General features: G+C 36.9%; 1 protein-coding gene across 2 annotated transcripts; it reads left to right on the top strand.

The window, feature by feature from the left end:
* Window positions 1-33: 33 nt before the first annotated feature.
* LOC123504490 (ras GTPase-activating protein 3-like) lies at window positions 34-18,928 on the top strand. Of its 2 annotated transcripts, none has more exons than XM_045255045.1 (19): window positions 34-178; window positions 2,035-2,155; window positions 2,543-2,750; window positions 3,936-4,015; window positions 4,125-4,281; window positions 5,701-5,888; window positions 6,451-6,604; window positions 6,967-7,115; window positions 7,490-7,691; window positions 8,197-8,308; window positions 8,938-9,044; window positions 9,871-10,032; window positions 10,195-10,268; window positions 11,059-11,165; window positions 12,968-13,092; window positions 15,039-15,157; window positions 17,073-17,224; window positions 18,051-18,234; window positions 18,468-18,928. In XM_045255045.1, exons 1-19 carry the CDS (start codon window positions 124-126, stop codon window positions 18,577-18,579), a joined length of 2,568 nt encoding a protein of 855 aa, XP_045110980.1. In that variant the 5' UTR covers window positions 34-123; the 3' UTR covers window positions 18,580-18,928. The 2 variants fall into 2 exon arrangements, with proteins under 2 accessions (XP_045110980.1, XP_045110979.1); XM_045255044.1 differs by having other exon boundaries at window positions 5,698-5,888.
* The last annotated feature ends 1,072 nt before the right edge of the window (window positions 18,929-20,000 follow it).

The following is a 20,000-nucleotide window of genomic DNA, read 5'->3' as shown; positions in this document are numbered from 1 at the left end:
AAAAATTGGGAATATACTTCATTTATAACTTTATTTTAGAGTGACTGCCAAAGTAATAACCAAGTATGGGCAGCGGAAGGTATAAATAGAAAGGTTGGCACGCCTGGCTAGTGATGGAGCAAGATGGCCGCCGCCCCCGGCCAGTTCAGGCTGGAGCAGAGATTAAGGGTTAAAATAGGTATGTTGGCCCTTTTTGTACACTCAGAGGTGTCGATATTTTTTCTGAAGCACTTGTAGGTAAGTTAAGATGTGAATGTCGCTCCGTTAGGCCGGGGTGTGGGAGATTAGGGTGAGGGTGTGCATTTGTTTTGGCTGTGACGGTCTGTTTACTGCCTCTGTTTACTGAATGAAGTGCAGCAGGCAGCGTAAATACCGCCGCGGCGCAGCACGAGGGGCGGCTGCATCACCAGCACACAGCAGTCACTTCCTGCTGCCTCCTTTATTACACGCTAACACTTAAGAGGAGGAATGCTGGGGAGTTTTTGCCGCGGCGTGAAATAAGGAGAAGGATGTGTGGTGACCTACAAATGCTGGTCGAGGCCACCTGTTGTAGTTTTGTAGACAGGCATGCCTTACCATGACCCTGCCGCCTGAAGGTCACTACACAGGGTGTGGCAGGTCGTGAAACAATGCATTGTGAGGGAAAATTTATGGAATCGCTCCCGTTTCAGTCTCTGGCGGGCAAAACTTTTTTCCTGGGAAGTAGCTTCATGGATTTCATTATTATATATGCCATTGCAAGAGGCTTTACTTATTAGAATGTTACTTACATATCACGTAAGGTTTCCCAATGTATTAATTAAAGGATGACTGTCCTAACATGGATGTGAAGAGTAATTATGGTGACAAACTGTCCACAGAGAGTTTTACAGTTACCTGTCAGAATAAGATGAACACGATTCCATCGTGATGCAGATCATTCTTCCATGCCTGCACATGTTTGCTGTCACTTTGGTCTCGGGCTGATGGTTGAGGCTGGATATTGTTACTGGCTGCTTGTAGGTGTTCAATCTAGGATCTGCTCCATGGCAGTGCATTGTTCTTCAGGATCTCCCATGATAATATTACACATTATAATCACTCCTAATCATCAAATCATTTGTGTTGTCTAACACTTAGTGAACAAATGAGTGGTAATCTTTTTCTTGTGTAAGTAGGTGATTCGCTGTGCAAGCCTTGTTTGTGGCTGTGGTGTGCTGTCACTAGAACTACCCAGCACTGTGTACAGTGTGCATAGCAGTGCTTACAGTATCTATTGTAGCATAAAGCTGAATATGAGCTAGTGCAAATATCTGACTTAACATTGTGTACTGGCATTTTATGGGAACATTGCCCAAGACATAAGACACCACAGAAGAGGGCTCATCTCTCCCATTGTTCAAAACACTCCCTGTTGGTTGAAGCCTTCCCTCATTATCAGCATGCCTCTCACACATGCACCATGCTCATTTACCTCAACCTCCCACTTCCAGCTGGGTTTTCTCTTTAATTAGAACATTTAATTTATCACACAGTCATAAAGCATGATTTTAGAGTTGTGTCTTTTTGTGTATTTCTCTGCTCCACTCTGTACATTTCCATTAATCTCAATGACTATCTTGTCTCTTATCTGAGTTTGTCTTGATGCAATATATTATTATGTGTAGTATTGTAAAATGTGGTCTATTCAGAGTATATATGGTATGAATTGTTATCACCAGCTTTGTTTAGAACAGCAGGTGGCATGTTTACTTGGGTTATCATGCCATCTGAGAACATCTCTCAAGGTTCATGATTAGCTTTGTAACATCTATCATATAATTTATTTTTCAGGTTCTTCCTTGTGACATGATTCTACAAGTGTGCCTGATCCCTACCAGCATGCTCTTGCTTCTTTTATTTTTCATACAGTCTTTTTCATCATGTCCCTCCTTGTCAGAGTAATGTAGCTTTCACTCCATTTCATTTACCCATTTTGAATATTCATTTGCATCAGTAGATGCTTAGAACTGTAAATGGTAAGATGATGCACTTGACTGAGACAATTCTTTGCAGGTGAAGCCAAAAACCTTATCCAGCGCAATCATGGCAGTGGAGGGCAAAGAGATGTGTACTGCCGTATCTCCCTCGACCAGGAGCAAATATTCCGCTCAGCCACAGCAGAAAAGACACATGAGTAAGTCATCTCAGTATGGTTCTGATTGGCACTTTTTTCTTTAGTAAATAATTGGGATGTTGATTTTGTAATATATGTTTGTAGTGTTTTGCATGTTAAAGAGAGAGAGAGAGAGAGAGAGAGAGAGAGAGAGAGAGAGAGAGAGAGAGATTTAGCAACATCCTGTGGAATACCATTACTAGTAAATGTTTAGTAGCTACATAATGCTTCCAGTTTTCATTAATTTTGTTCATATAGAAGAAAAAAAGAGAATCAACAAGGAGAATTACAGTCTCTCTTGTAAGATTGTGTAGCAGATGATCCAATGTTTTCTGTGGAAGAAAGGATTGCACTGTCTATTGTATGTTGTTTACTGCAGTGTGGAATTAAGTTACTTGTTTTTTCCAGCATGTCTGTCTTCTTTGGTGAGGAATTCCAGTTTGACATTCCGAGAGAGTTTCGGTACCTGTCCTTCTACCTGCATGACCATGACCGCCCCATGAAGACAGACAAAATTATGGGGAAGGTGTCCATCAAGAAGGATGACCTCCATAAGTATCACGGCAAGGACCAGTGGTTTCCCATCACTCCAGTGGATGCAGACTCCGAGGTCCAGGTGAGTGTAAAGTCTGTGCTGCTTTATTTTTACATCCAGCCCTTGTCCTTTATAGATATTAGAGAGAATGTTAAGATATGGACCTAACACTAAGACAGGAATATCAAATGGATCAATATGTAAGAGCTTGATGAAGGATGGAAGACTTGGGGAATACATGCATGGATAGGCTTGGCTTCAAACTTTTTAATGGCTTGCAGCTTATGGTGGGTTCAGTCTTTCACCAAGAAAAACTTTCCTATTCCACATAGATATTTTCTTGTGATTGCAGTATAAGTAAACATTTGACAGTTATTTTTATCATAAATTATATTAGCAGATTGAATTTTTTGATTAGCTACATTTCCATTATAATATGAAGTAGAGTTCCTTTTCACTAATGTTTTATCTTCACATACCCTCTCTTCAAATTCTTAGCCTTTCTAGCAATGCTCTCTGATAAGTCTCTCTTCCCATTCCCTCATAGCCTTCATAAAATGGAACAAAGGTACTCAATTCTTTATTTCTATCTTTTGTTTCATTTGCATTGCTCTTCATTATTCTTGGATCTAGTAAGGAACCAAAGTTATTCAGTCTTATTTTTGAACACTGAAAACTGATTGCACATGCTAGTTAAAGATGTTTGTGAATTAATGGATTTATGTCTGTTGTTTACTTTAAAATTCCAATATATAACTTTTCCTTGCAGTTTCTTTAAGTGGAATATTTTCATGTTTTAGGAATGTTGCATTTTTATATCAAAATTTAAAGATAACTTTACCAAAATGCATCATTTGTTCATCCATATGAAGACATGTATTCTTCTGGTTGGATTACTTGGTAGCTATGTGGTGTTGTGTTTTTGTAGTAGTGCACAACATTAATCTTTTTTCCTGTAGTGTGTACTTTTCTGTATCCATGCATGTGTTTATTATCAGATACATCCTGTTTGTCACCACAACCCTTCTGTTACAACATCTATCTTTCATCTAGCTGACAATAATTTTATTTCTCATTCTCCTAATATGTGAATCCATATGTACTGCCATCTTAGTTGTTTTTGTAATGTAGCCAGATCATAATTTTCATCTTTTGAAAAATTGTTTCTTCAAAATGTTCCATCCTTTTATTCTTAACTGCTATAGTCTTATTAAGTGATTTGTCTCTGAGTATAGTTTTGATTAATTTTCTTCCTAATACTTTCAGGGTAAAGTCCATGTTGAGGTACGCCTAATTATGGTGAGACATCTAAATGACTGCTGTCCTCAACACATGATGGAAGTGAAGTAAGTTTTTTTGTCAACCTCCTTTCCTCTAGAGTTCTCAGAGTTGATACATGGAACTCACAATACTCTGATCATGATGGGAGTTAAACATTTCATATTTTTGTTGCAGGATTCTAGAGAGCAGTGACCTGGCTGTTATCAATGGTTCATGTGATCCATTTGCCTCAGTCACCATGGTCTACACCAACAGAAAACAAGAAATGAAGAGGACCAAAGCAAAAAAGAAAACCATAAGCCCATGCTTTGATGAAACTTTCAGATTTGAGGTATTATAACATGCATTCTTGCTACATATGTGTAAAAAGATGTGTAGAAATTTATTTGGAAAAGGCAATGGCTCTTAGGAACTTAAAATAATTTATATCTGTCCCAGGCTGGCTTCTTTATGAATAGACTGCAGCATAGACCATAGGTGAATGACAGGGGTTCCTGAGTATGCATGCATAACAGTTTAGAGCAGGTGTGATCACTGAGGATCTGCTTACATATATTAGATATCTAGCATCTGTAGAGATGCTAACAGTAATAAAAAATAGGAGAGTGGAATATGATATAGATTGAGGAATAGTGGTGTCAGATTGGATTAGCAATATTTGTTTTCATTGTTTTCTTTTAAAATACTCTTGCAAGTGTTAAGATGTCAGAAAGGAAAGGATGAAAGTTAAGTTTTAAGAGTTGGCCAACTGTTCAAGAGAATTTGAAGAAAAAGAGAGACAGTTGTGATTAGGAATGTGAATTTATGAAGGGGTTATTGACAGTACCATTGAATTTGAGAATGTATCTGGGTAGAATGTGAATAATGCATTTGGTATAGCAGTAGTAATAGTTCTCTCTAACTTACAAGTTTAGATGAACAGCCAGACATGCACAATTCTTACTGTATTTCCTGTCATAGCAAAGGCTCATTTAGCTTAACAAAGAATGAAGTTCGACATTCTGTAATTTAACACATTCCCTGAGCATGAGTTTTATTGTATCATTGGCAACTTGTAAGCAGGGAGAAGCTACTCACTTCCTTTCAAGTCCATGGGTAGCACTGTTGTGATATTGTGCCCAGTTGAACCAAACATGACAGGGAGGAAGCAGCGGGAAATCCAAAAGTGATTAATGTGTTCAGCTTTGTAACCTCTCCATGATACAGAAGGAGGATGTCTTCAATTATGCTTTCTTATAATTTTTGTTTTGTTTCTGAAGAAACTTCATGCCAAAATTTCTGCAGGAATGTTTATTTTGATTTATCCTTAAAGTAAAGATCACATAGAAGACTCATGAGAGAGAGGTAGATCTTATGTAGTTTGATCTATTAGTAAGGCATTAACCTTTCACACAACACTCACATAACATTGTATTGCTCAAGAAGGAACTTTGTGTCTCAGGCAGACTGCAAAAGTGCCTGCTAAGTGATTGGCCAAAATGTGACCAAAGAGTGTGTGTGTGTGTGTGTGTGTGTTGATATTTGGTGCATGAATAGCTTATTATATACCTCAAAGGTGTTAGGAAAAGTCAGTATGAGGGAATTGCCCCTAGTAATATCTGCTCTCTCTCTCTCTCTCTCTCTCTCTCTCTCTCTCTCTCTCTCTCTCTCTCTCTCTCTCTCTCTCTCTCTCTCAAAATGCTTCCTCACAGTATAATTTTCTTACATTGAGTTGCTGGACTCTCACTGCTGCTTCTCTTCCCCTCAGCAGAGCAGTCATAGAGTTGGCAGTCAAGACCGGGAAACTCACATGTACAGTCTGGTGGATGATGATGCTGGCTTCATGGAGGTGAGGGTGGCACTGTGGCATGACTCTCCGGCGGTGTTTGGCAATGTCTTTCTTGGAGAAGTCAAGATTCCCGTAACTGAAATGGGAGCCTATGAGGAGCGTGATGCTTGGTGAGTGTGGAATGGCTGTCTGTCTTTCTTTATCTGACACTTTGCAGCCTTTAAGAATAGTCTGGGCAGAAGTTCCTCTATCTCTTCTTCTGGAAATACTTTTTTCTGTAACCTAAAACCCTTTTCTTGTACTACAATGGTTTTCATTTGTCCTCTCCCTTGCCTTATCCTTCCAGTTTTAAATAGCCTTCCATTCTTAATACACCTTTGATTTATACTGTAAAAATCAACTATCATGAGTGTCTTTATGAGCACTGCATTTCCTCACTTAAACTTCTAAAATTATTTCATCTCTACTTACATGTTTACCACATTTGAGTGTGTATTTTGCTTTCTCTTTCTGTAAATCTATGTATATACAACAATGCTTTATTGAGCAGATGTTACACTACCTTGAATGATTCTCTTGATAAATCTTTTCTGATTACTCATTATTCAACTTTTGATTTTCACCATTTGACACTGAGTTGAAGGAATTGCTTTTTACCTAGAGAAAAGTTGTCAAATGTATGTAAGCTTTGGTAATGTCTGGTTTGAGTACATTACTTTACTTTTTACACAGGTACTTTCTCCAACCTAGAGACTCAGCAGGAAAGAACCAAAGGGGTGACTTAGGAACCCTGAGGCTAAACATTCATTATACCTCCGATCATGTTTTATCTAGTCAGTCTTATGATTCTCTTCGCAACCTCATCCTCCAAAGCACTGGGGTCGAGGTAAGTAACTGAGGCACATGTCAAAATGACTATTATAATCTGTGGGTGACATACTGATTCCTTTGGTGACTCTCTGTGACATGTTCCTGTACATTACCAAACTTCTTAGACTTACTAAATAAATCTTCAACCTTATGAAAATGCATGTTTGGTATGCAGTAAACTCACTTGCTTTGTTTTAAAAATTATTACAAATTTGCAGTTTTTCAAATTTTTTAAACTTTTTAGTGTTAAATTCTTTAAGTTTTTTGTTGATATATTTAAGTTAGAATGAAAATGAATGGATAACTTGTGGTAATATTTATTCTCTCTGGAGACTATTGCTAGCTTGTGAGGTGTTGACAGCATCCCTCCCTTCACAGCCCATCACCACTTCAGTGGCCTGGCTGCTGGGGGAGGTGGTGCCTCAGAAGCAAGATGTGGTGCAGTCCCTCACCCGGGTCTTCCTCCACCATGGCCAGGTGGTTTCCTTCGTCTCTGCCTTTGCACGTCATGAAATGTCAAAGATCACGTTAGTAGCTTGGGTCTGTTGGTGAACAGCTCACCTTTTTGCTGTGAAGTATTGGGTTTAACCATTTTACTGAATAATGTAGTTATTCTCATTCATTATTGGTATTTGTTACTAAATCTAGCATTGTGAAATAGCTTATATAAAGAACTGTAGCTTCTTGACATACATTTTATTAATTTACATTGTAGAAATTTCCCTTGTGTGGCTGTCAGTTACATATTATTGCCTTATACTGTTTCTTTTGTCAGCTTTGGTTTTTCTTCCTTGCATACAAGATAAACTTTGCTCAGTGTAAGATTTCTTTACTTTTATGATCATAAAATCTTTTCTACCTGCCTGAAATATTACAGTGTTTCGATCTTCATGATTTTCAGGGATACTAATACAATTTTCCGTGGCAATACTCTGGTCTCCAAATGCATTGATGAATTAATGAAGCTTGTGGGTCATCATTATTTGCGGTCCACCCTCAAACCCACCCTGGACCTCATCTTCCGAGAGCGAAAGCCGTGTGAAATAGATCCCACCAAGATGCAGCCGGGAGAGAGTCGGGAGTCTAACCTGTCTAATCTTAAGGTACTATACTCATCACATTACTACATCCTTGGTGCCTTCCCAGTGTGGTTCTCTTTGGTGACTACTGACAGTGGTAGCTAATACTAGCTATTGGGAGATACTAATGGCAGGATCAGAGAGATAAATAGACATGATTTATTTGTTGTTAATCCTTTCCCTAGATAGACAGTATTGCTTTTAAGTTCATTCTTTCTCTCTTGTTAAGAAAAATTTTGATATAAAATTTTTTTATCAAGTCTGCAAAGTGTGAGCTGACATTAGTATAATTTTTTATTTTCTAGTTCCTTTCTAGCTAAGGCTTATTGCAGTGTAGTAGGGTTGTTCATGCCATCCCACTAGAAGCCAAAGGAACTAAGAATATGAATGGTGTGCATGTGTATAAGTGTTTGGTGCCCCATGTGGAATTGCTGGGTTGGTTTATAGATGGCATCTTTGAATCCTTATATGAGAAGAGAAAAGTCATTGTATTTGAAAGCAGTGTATCTAATGTTCATGTCTTTTTCAGGAATATATTAATCAGATTTTGAAACCAATCATCAACTCACCCCTCAACTGCCCACCAGTTATGTGCCAAATATTTTCGGAACTCAAGGAACTGGCCAATACATATTTTCCAAGTAGGTTGCTTGTATACTTTGTTACTTAAAGATATTGTATGATCCATCTGGTATATTACTTATCATTATTTCCATATAACTATTGGTATGAAAGTGTAATTAGCTTGCAAATAATTTTATTTATATGGTTGATTGAGCTAATGTGTAAATAGTTATGATAAAAGTTTAGTAAGGCGATGACAGAACAGCCATTTTCGAGATACATGCGCATTGCAAAGCCGCGATGTTCACCCGACCAAGGCATGGCTGCTGCTGAAAACGGCTGGGTTTGGCGGTCACAACGAGACCACACACATCTTCCTATCACCCCCACAGCCGTTGCGCGCGCATTTCAAAACTCGGGCATTTGATTTGCCTCACCCTGTATCTGACTACGTTCACACTACTTTTTGCCCTGTTATCTTTACCATGTATACTTCCATTATTTAAGCTGTTTATTCTGATAAATGATTTTGAGTACATGAGTCTGCCTCTTTTGTTGGGAATGGTGATGGGGTTACCATTGATCTTCATACCCATTGTTGGAAATGCATTTATTATTATGGATGTAAAATTGTTACTTTAATATATATTTATACTGCATGGCAATACAGTATCAATTCTAATTTTCATATATCTTGTCCTAACAGATGAGAGGGAAGTGAGATATTCAGTTATTTCTGGGTTTGTCTTTCTACGGTTCTTTGCACCAGCAATCCTCCATCCCAAGCTCTTTGACCTCACCTCAGAGCCAATTGTGAGTTTCATTCCATTGTTGTTTTAGTATAATTATACAGATGAACTAATATATGAAATAGGTAGACTCAAGAATTGTGTTTAATAAAAGTAATAGAAGGAAAGGGATTAGGATAATGAGGTAATATATGTATATGTACTATTTAGCTTCCATAAGATAAGATGAAGAAGAGAAAGAAGGGAGACCAGGTTCTCTAAGCCCTGCTGGTTTTCATTGAAGATGAGTGGATGTAGTATGTGTGAGGGTAAAAGATGAGAAATTTTAAGTATTTTTGAGATACGTAAATTAGATGTGTTTGCTTTTTGTGGAAAAATGTTGAAGAGAAGAGCATGTGGAAGATCTGGTGCTGAGACAGAAAAAAATATGAGAAATGAACCATGGTGAATAGTATTAGAATAGAAAAATGTGCCATTCTGTGGATGGAAGTGAAATTATGGTAAGAACTGCAGATACTTGTGTGTGCATATGGCTGTGCTGGTAAAGGGAATGAAAAGAAAACTTGTGGAATTATGTTGATTGTTTTGGAACAAATGTACTATATGTACTGTATTGGTGTGGAATCTGAATGCTAGTTGGGAATGTTACAGTTGAATTTATTTGTATCAGCCTGAAATATATTAGAATTTAGAGACTGTTGTTTGAGAGTTGGTCATAGAACATTTCTTGTTTCTGAAGAAAATATTCATAAGTATACTTAAGTGAAACAAGTGAGTGGAAGGCTTGTATTATGCAGCTATAGCCAAGAGTACAATATTTTTATAGAATATTAAAAGGTTACCTAATTTAATTTCTTTCACACTCTGACCCCTTTTTCTTTGACCCACAGGATCCCTCAACACAGCGTACCCTTACACTGCTGAGTAAAACAGTGCAAAGTGTTGGCAACCAGGTCAGCTCACGCACGTCATACCAAAACTTCCGTGAAAATTACATGCGGGAAGTGTTTGCCCACTGCATCACAGACAAGCATGTAGAGCAGACCCGCACTGTAAGTCCTTTGTGCTTTATTTACCTTTGTAATGGTGAAATTGTTTTGTCATCTCTCTCTCTCTCTCTCTCTCTCTCTCTCTCTCTCTCTCTCTCTCTCTCTCTCTCTCTCTCTCTCATATAATTAGAGCCTTTAAATTATGAAGACATTTTTCATTTGCAGTTCCTGGAGATTTTGTCCTCAATACCCAATGGGAGTCAGAAGGCACATGATACACCAGTTGTACTCAAGGAAGGGTAAGTTTCACTGAGTACATTGTGGGATGATACCAATTCACTGTAGTTCTGTGAAGTTATATTATTAGGACGTGTAGCTATTCAATGTCTCATGGAATGTGTTGTATATGGTTTGAGGATGAGTGCTTTCTGTTTGTTTTTAACTGATTGTATTAACATTTTCCCATTGCTATCAAAGGAGCAGAGGTTGGTGACTAACACTTCATTGTGATAGTAAATACAGTAATTGATGCTTTATGTTTATGAGGTTATATATGAATAAAATGACATGTAATAAAATTAAAATTGATCTAGTCAGGAATGTTGAGGAAATATTCTTAGTGTTATCCTTAAAATTGATATTCATTTAGTTATTTGACTTGTTTCTACTTTCTTTCTAGTACCTATTTAGTGATGGGAAATCCTTGGCTTCTGGTTTTCTCAGAATCATTTGTTTTGAAAGTTGCAGCATATTTTTTAAATCACCTGCAGTTAGAATCCTGCTTATGTTTGGTTATGGTTAGTTGGAGTGCAGAATTTTTGAACTGTAATAGTGACAGAGCAAGGATGTATTGAAGATATGGTGGTAACTGAGTATTGATATTCTTAGTTGACCATCTGAATAGACAACTAGGACTCATGTTTATTTCTTTGACATGGCCAATGTTTATGCAAATGTTACATTTACAAATAGACTTCGGTTTATGTCCTAATACAACTTTCTCCTTTTATTTATTCAATAAATTGATTTTGCATGTATAGTGCTCTTGGCCAGTGTTGTCACTTTTACTAGTAATCTTTACTCTCAAAGGTTCATGATCAAGAGAGCCCAGGGAAGGAAAAAGTTTGGGGTGAAAAATTTCAAGAAACGCTTCTTCAAACTCACTACTAACAGTCTCACCTACTCCAAAACAGAAGGTTGGTACAGATTTAAATTGTTATGCTTGTATGTGAGAGTTATGAATCATTGCAAACACAAGACAGTTTAATCTTTCCCAATCTGAGATGAGGGTCATTCCCAGGGTGTGGTTATCAGCATTGTTTTTTGCTCACTTAAAGGTGGTTTCACATGTGCCAATTTGTGACTGAAATTGCAAGTTGGTAGTTTCCAACTGAATATTGGTGCCTAGCAAATACAAAAACCAGTTGGAAAACAAGTTCAGTTGATTTGTGACTTTATTTACATTGTGATGTCATGGAGTAAGCTTTGAAAATGTGGTCTCAGGTGTAGAGAAGATGTTAGAGTTGGTAAGGGAAAAAGAACACATCTAGGACCACAGAAATTAATTATACAGTAAAAAAAAACTTGCAGAAATCGTCATTTGATGAAATATAGCTGCCGCTTTTCAGGAACTGTTTCTCTCAGTACAGGGTGTTGTTGGAGGTGAGGATTGAAGACTTGTCAGGATTTCATTTGATCACCAGGGACATATCCACAGGCATTTTCTTTTCTGTTGACTTCCGGTGTGCGAAAACAAGAGTAATCACTGCTTCAGCATTGTCACTGGAGGAAGACTTCTTGGCGGGTAGCTGTTTGATTATATTTACTTCGTACCCAGGCACTAACTAGTCAATACTTTCCAGTTGTTATGTGTGATGTGTTCCGACTAGAAGGTCTCAGTCGATACTTTTAGTGACTTGCATTTTCAGTTGCAAATTGGCATGTGTGAGCCCGCCTTTACAATGGATCCTCTGTTTTGTGATTGTAAAGGAAAAATTTTCAGATTTTTAGTTTCGGGAGGCAGTAGAATGTTCTTTCATTGCTTTCTACAACTCCAAATTCACAAACTTTTTTTAAAATACAGGTAACCCCCGCTTAACGAACGGATTATGTTTCTAAAAAACTGTTCGTTGCGTGAATTTTCGTTAAGCAAACCAATTATAACAAGTTTGACCCCTGACTTGAACTTCCATTGAGAGTAAACAAAGTGAGAGTGCATCATAGTACAGTAAAAGGTTTAATGAAAATAGAAATTATGAAGTTAAACATTTAAACAGTTTAATTTAAGACTAAGTCAAGATACGGTCTCACCAGCATTCCTAATAGAGTTTGCTGACTTGAAAATAGTAGAGACAGTAGATGGAGTCAAACCATGGTGGTGAGCAATGCTATTAGTTTTCTTGCCTCGTGTCTGTGAATAATATCCAGCTTCACTTTGAGAGTAAGAGACTTCCTGGTCTTCTTAGCAATGCTAGGCGGCATTGCAGGGCTGGTGGCAGGGTGTTTTGGTGGCATGTTGAGCGTGAGACTACGAGCTGGTGCTGGACCATTTTTGTTTTGAACCAAGAGCGGGGAAGGGTAGGGGAGTGAGTGGTGCGCATTTTATCCATGAGAGGCGCTGGTGTATTCAAAAGCCTGTCGGCTTGTGTGATACGGCAGGGCTTTCAAACTTTGAAAAAATTACCTGGATAAAATTTTGTTAAAGCGAGTTTGGTGTTCGTTATACGAGCAGATAGTAGTAAAAGGAAACGTTTGTTGTTGCGAAATTTCGTTGTTTGGACGTTCGTTAAGCGGGGGTTGCCTGTACCTAGTTTTGCAGACCATTTTTATTCTTTTCAATTCAGTAGCATCAGCTTTATTGTTAGCAAATCTGAATTTGATTGTTTATATATTCTCCATAGGTCTTTATTTTTGCCTCTCTCCTTTCTAAATTCTATAGAAATTCCTCTAGTATTGTGAGAGTTTTCATGGTAATTGTACAGCTTCATTTTATTTTCAGGTGGAACACCCCTTTGTGTTATTCCAGTTAAAAATATCCGTGCAGTGGAAAAGGTGCAGGAATCTTCCTTCAAAATCAAAAACATGTTTCAGCTGGTTCAAGAAGGAAGAACTTTATACGTTCAGGTATGGTATACATTATTAGTCTTTTCAGTGCATACAGCTACTGCATCATGTGTGATTTCACTATTTTGTGGCTATGTTGTGCTATAATGGATATATATATATATATATATATATATATATATATATATATATATATATATATATATATATATATATATATATATATATACAGTAATACCCCACACTTGGCGAATTAATTAGTTTGGCGAAACTACCGCCAAGTGCCAGTTTCCCCAAGCACAAGTTCTTTATACCATATAAATTGCCTAAAAAGTGCCTCAATCAGTCTTTGGTCATTGCCAAAGTCTCTCTTTTGACCCCTAAAATACCATCTTTCGGGCTGAAATAAAATCTTTTGCTTTCACATATTAGAACACATGTACAAAATAGACCAATAAACAATAAATAAAGTTAATAAGACATGATATAAAGGCTGTAACTCCTGGTTTTCCACCTGTTTCACTTATGGTATGTACAAATCAAAATTGTAAAAAAAAAAAAAAAAAAAATATTTACAAACATGAGGTTTTGTTAAGATTAGGACAAATTACTTGATTTATAGGTACAGGAACCCCCACTTAACAAACGGGTTACATTCCTAGAAGACTGTTCGTTGCCCAAATTTTTGTTAAGTGAACAAATAAGTTTAACCCCTGGCTTGAACTTCCATTAAGAGTAAGTAAAGCGAGAGTGCATCATAGTACAGTAAAAGGTTTAATGAAAGTAGAAATTATGAAGTTAATCATTTAAGCAGTTTAATTTAAGACTAAGTCATTATAATGTACACTATGTATGTATGTAAGTAACTGTATAATGTTGATCTTAAATTTATGAAGGGAGGGAGAGTGGAGCGGGAAAGACGCTAGCTAACAACCTGTGGAATGTAAACAAAAGGTGCATCGTTGTACTGCATACAAAACTTATGTACCACATTTCCACAAGGCTTTCCATTTTATCCATTGCATAGTCAATTAGATTATTATGAATTGTACCTGTAATGTTTTTTATTGTGTTAAAGTGAATTAAAAATACATTTGATAAGTTTAAGACATTGTTAATGGGTTAAACTCTGAACAAAGGTATTATTGAGCCTTGTAGAGATGGTTTCTCATAGTATGGACTTTTGCTATTTGGAGGAGGCTTAGGAATGTAACCCCCATGAATGGCAGGGGAATATATATATATATATATATATATATATATATATATATATATATATATATATATATATATATATATATATATATATATCAGATCCTAGGCTGAAATTCTTTTTAAAGAGGATTAGCCAAGAATTGAAATACAAATACAGTAGGGGTTTATTCATGTTCCCTTGTTCCATTGCATTGATTTGTCATTTTGTGGTTTGCAGAAAAGATAATAGTGTATTGTATTAGCCATCCATATCCATTCCCTTCATTGACTTGTCTTATGTCTGTATCCCTTTCTTCCTGCCTCTCTTCTGTCCAGCTACCATGTATTCTTCCAGACCCACAATTCCAGCTTTATATACTCATAATCACAAATTAGAAAATGGTACTTATCAATAGAAGATTTCCTGTTTGAAATTAGATGCTCTGTCATATCTGTTAGCATGTGATTCAACTTGCATTATGCTCTGAAGTCTCTAACAGATTTGGAGCAAGCTGATGACATCACGTGGAATAATATGTGGAGTGCTGGAATATGTTAGATGGACAATGATAGTTTTAGAGCATGTAAGGACAGAAATAAATGTGGGCTTGTGCCACTTTCTTCTACTAGAGAAAGTTTTCAATGATTTAATAGATAGACAGATAATCTGCATTATTATTGTTTGCTGCATTATTATTGTTTGCCACAAGTTTGGTTAAGTACTGTAATGATCTGGAAAAATATACTTGCTCATTTTTTATTATTTTTTTTAGGCTTTATTACAACAAATTTTATAATGCTCTTCTTTACAGGCAATGAACTGTGTGGAAGAGAAGGAGTGGATGGACCTGTTGAACAAAGTGTGCCAGTACAATAGTCACCGCCTGAAGCAGTACCACCCCGGGGCATACATTAACTCAATGTGGCTATGGTACGTAGCATGATGGGTATACAATTGAGGTCAATTGACTAGCAAAGGAGGAACACACATAGTAAAGGAATAGCATTAGGTGTTGAAAAAAAGAAAAGTTGATACAGGCAACTCCCACTTAACAAACAGGTTACATTCCTAAAAAAAAGATTGTTGCGTGAATTTTCGTTAAGCAAACCAATTATAACAAGTTTGACCCCTGACTTGAACTTCCATTGATAGTAAACAAAGTGAGAGTGCATCATAGTACAGTAAAAGGTTTGATGAAAGTAAAAATTATAAAGTGAAACATTTAAGCAGTTTAATTTAAATCATTATAATGTACACTAATGTATGTATGTAAGTAACTTTATAATGTTGATGATCTTAAATTAATGAAGGTAGGGAGAGTGGAGCAGGAAAAACACTAACCAGCAACCTGTGGAATGTAAACAAAGGCACATCATTGTACCACATATAAAACTTATGTACCACATTTCCACAAGGCTTTCCATTTTATTCATTGCAGTCACGAGTTCGGGTGGTTCTTTTAGCTTGCAAGGAAGATACGGTCTCACCAGCCTTCTTAATAGAGTTTACTGACTTGAAAATAATAGAGACAGCAGATGGTGGCGAGCAATGCTATTAGTTTTCTTGCCTCGTGTCTGTGAATAATATCCAGCTTCACTTCGAGAGTAAGAGACTTCCTGGTCTTCTTAACAATGCTAGGCAACATTGCAGGGCTGGTTGCAGGGTGCTTTGGTGGCATGTTGAGCGAGGGAAGACGAGCTGCTACTGGACTCTGTTATTATTTTGAACTAAGAGTGGGAAGGGTAGGGGAGTGAGTGGTGCGTGTTTTGTCTACGAGAGGTGCTGGTGTATTCAAAAGCCTGTCAGCTTGTGTGATACGGCAGGGCCTTCAAACTTTGAAAAAATTACCTAGATAAGATTTCGTTAAAGTGAGTTTGGTGTTCGTTATACAAGCAGATGGTAGTAAAAGGAAATGTTTGTTGTAGCGAAATTTATTGTGTGAATGTTCGTTAAGTGGGGTTGCCTGTACAAGTCAAATTTGGTTGAAAATTGAAGACAAATCAAAGATCTGAGCAACTGAAATAAGGATTAAAGTAGAGTGGTAGAAAAATCTAACCTTGAGATTATTCTGTCACTTGGAGAGAGTAACAAAGTAAGATAATGAACATGTGTTAGGTGAAAGAAGACAAGCTCCAGTGAAACAGGAGGACAGGTGCTGCAGTTTGTGAGAATAGTTGAGAGAGGAAGATAAGAACATGCTGAAACATATAAAACAAGGTGCATGTTGTCCACTTGGTGGAGATGTTAGAAAGTTGTCGCATATCATATTGATAGATCTGATAAATGAGATAAACACGAGTAACTAGTAGTTATGAATGAGTAGCTAAAGCAATAATATTTTCCTGTTTTGATTGAAATTCTACTCAGTGGGATTGCATGTAGCATCTATAATGGTTTGGTGATCCAGTGGGTATCACTCATGGCTTACAACATGGGGTCCTTGACCCTTCAGAAACAGTATGGGCATGTTTTCTTTCAAATATTGCCTGCATATGAAAGAGTAGCTTCCAACCGAAACAAGTACCTATTTTGATGGTATGCATTAAGATTAATTGTCATTCCTTCATTCCTTCTGTAATAAAGCTGTGAAAAGGCAGGGTTATATCTTACGCCTATTAGATTTGTCAGGGACAATTTATGTAATGTACATAGTATTGGGAGATCATATCCCTTTCCAGTTTATAAATGATCATCTTCATTGTATATCAGTCATAATTATCGACAAATTTCATATGTAGTGTCAGCTACATACAATTAATCGGTTCAGTCAGAAATCTTGAATGTTTTTTTTTGTTAAAAGTTCATTGGGGCAATACATTAAATGCTTTCTCTTCATAATTTTCAGTTGTAAATCAACAAGTGAGAATGCACCAGGCTGCAGCGCCGTGTCCAATTACCTGGACTGTGATCTCAAGGTTCACATTGACAGTGACCGGGAAATGGAACGCCTCAAGTCTCTCTTAGTGGATAATCTTGCCAGCTTGAAGAAACTTCACAGTATGTATACTTTGTTGTTGACTTCATGTCTCCTAGAAATGGTTAATGTTGTAACACTTCATTTTCATGTGTGAAAGTAATAGTATCATTTGCTGAAGATTAGTTGAGTGTCTTTCACTTACTATACATTTGTACTTATTGCTTATTGAGGTTATGGATGAGATGACAGTAACATTGTGATCAAGTATCAGTTTTTAATTATTTATTTTCTACAAGATACTTAGACGCAAAAAAGGTTATAAATGAATAATTTGCAGAATGTAAAGTGTTTTAGATATATTTTCAGTAGAGAACTTTAAGGATTAGCCAAAAGTTTGAGATGATGCCTCCAACATTAAAAAAGCCAAATTTTTTTATTTTACTATTTTTTCTTTTTTTGTGTTAGATGTGGAAAGTGATGCACTGCTTTTCCACCTAAACGTTGGCTTTGAGTTACAGTTATTTAAAACAGACATACAAGTAGTCATTAATGAAATAATTTTGATTTTCATTTTGCTTCATCCAAGTCATGTGTGAAGCTTTCATTTTCCCTGTCCAGTAATAGTTTTAGCAGTGAAGTGTAGGTTTAGCTTTGAATATGATAAATTTTTAGCATGTAGATACTTATTCAAAATCTGTTTAGGCCATTTGAAGCTACTAACTATTTATATAATCACCTCAGTGACATTAAGTCTATTTGTTTTTTTTTTTTTTTGTGTACAGTCTGAGTTTAATTGGTTCAGTGTAGGTTAGTATGCATCAGAACAGAACGTATTGTAAATTATGTATCACAATTTGTGTGCAGTTTGTTTTGTTTGCCTGTAAGTGATACAGCTCATATCTCCAGATATGTGTGAGAATGCAGCCATGTATGGAACAACCCAGGAAGTGACAATTGGGGGTGTAGTATTGGAACACCCTTCAAGGACTTTGCAGTCCTTACATTCCCTCATTGCCAGTGTTATTCAGCTACAGCAAGAACACAGAAGTCACCAGCTGCGCATGTTTCACACTGTTAGATATGGCTCCAAGTGAGTGTTTCTTTCCATCCTTTAACTTCTCTTGCCACAACACTTGTATTTGTTTCACAAAAGAAGCATTTTCATATAGTGCATCTAGGTATTTCATCTACTTATCATTAGATTTTATATTTATGATCTCAATTTCTAAAATAATTAATGATGTCTTGTATTCAATAAATAATTATGTGTGTAGTTTGTGGTCACAAATTGCATTCTTTCACAGTAACTTATCTCCCTTACAGACAAGCTCCTATTGGAGATGACAATTATTTGCTGCTGGCCTCCAAATTTGACAACAGTAGTGGGACCAGTGAGGTTAGTGCTCCTGTACGCAAGACCTCCAGTCTCTGCTGACCATGGGTGGTGTTCCCTGAGGATAGGGAAGACCAGGCACAGTCTTTGAGGTAACCATTGACATAAACTCAACCACTCACTCTCTGTAACATAATACTGGAAGTTACCCAGTGGTGAGAAAAGTTGTTACTTTTTTCATATGATATAGTTGATTTTAAGCTTGTACTCACTGCAGGAGGTAACTACACTTATCAACATTTACACCAGGCCAATGCCCCCATTTATTTTGGGTGGCCGAGAACACACACACACACACACACACACACACACACACACACACACACACACACACACACACACACACACACACACACACACACACACACACACACACACACACACACACACACACACACACACACACACACACACATTCAAACATTTTCTAAGACTACATTAAAGTCTATCTTAGCCTCTGGGCTTTTAGGGAGGGGAGCAGACTGATCCTTATCTAATTCAGGACCTGATACCACTTGTAGTGCTAGGTCCTGATACAGAGGTAACAAATACTAATTTTACTTGTTGATCAAGTATTTGTGTACGTGTTAGAAAATTGCAAAGCATATTTCTTCATTCCAATGATGAATGAGGAATCACTGTAGCTTCTTACCTCAAGCACAGAACAAAAAGGAATACTATGTAGTGCTGTGCTTAGTCTTACAGTGTTAGGAAAATTACTGAAGAATATGGAACCACTTTATGTTAAAATTAGAGTATTCCATGTTACCCTCTTCTTTGTAATTGAATTTGAAAGTTTTCAAATTGAAGGGAGAAAAGATGATAGATAGTGAAAAAGATGAAAGATGTTTCAATTTACAGTTTATGTAAAATACTTACTTAAGTTATTCTCTGAGGCTATGACCAAGAATTTTTACTGTATATCTTAGGTTTTAGTTAGCATGAAAGTTTGTTATTTAATTTTATAGGTATTTTTTCCCAGGTGGTGAAGACCTGGCTGGTGTGGTAGTGTATCAGGGTGTGGCGCTCGGAGGCTGCAGGTCAGATACTTGAGCTAAATGTTCAAAATGGTCCTTTGAAAGAATCCCACTTACCCTGAACTCTAGTTTTATACAAATATTTCATATCTTTAATTCATGCTCTCTACATGTTCATAAAATTTATCAACACTAAAGAGAGTGGATATTTCCCTTTGGAATTATAACCTTGAAGTGGGCAAGGATATTATTAATTGGTGCCAAAGACACAAATGCTGTAATTGAAAAGAAATACTGTTTATTATGTCCATGCATGGGCAGAAATGAGGGGCAACAGGCAGCACAGTTTTATTCAGAGAACCAAAATTTGGTTCTATTAATGCATTGCATAATAATTATTTACTATATTAGCAGTCTTTTCTGTCAGTGCTCCCATCACCAGCAAACACTTCTTTGTCACAAATCGTACTTTATATAGATGCAAGT

The sequence above is a fragment of the Portunus trituberculatus genome, chromosome 16 (genome assembly GCF_017591435.1).
Source record: "Portunus trituberculatus isolate SZX2019 chromosome 16, ASM1759143v1, whole genome shotgun sequence".
Taxonomy (NCBI): domain Eukaryota; kingdom Metazoa; phylum Arthropoda; class Malacostraca; order Decapoda; family Portunidae; genus Portunus; species Portunus trituberculatus.
This window is presented reverse-complemented; position numbering and strand designations above follow the sequence as displayed.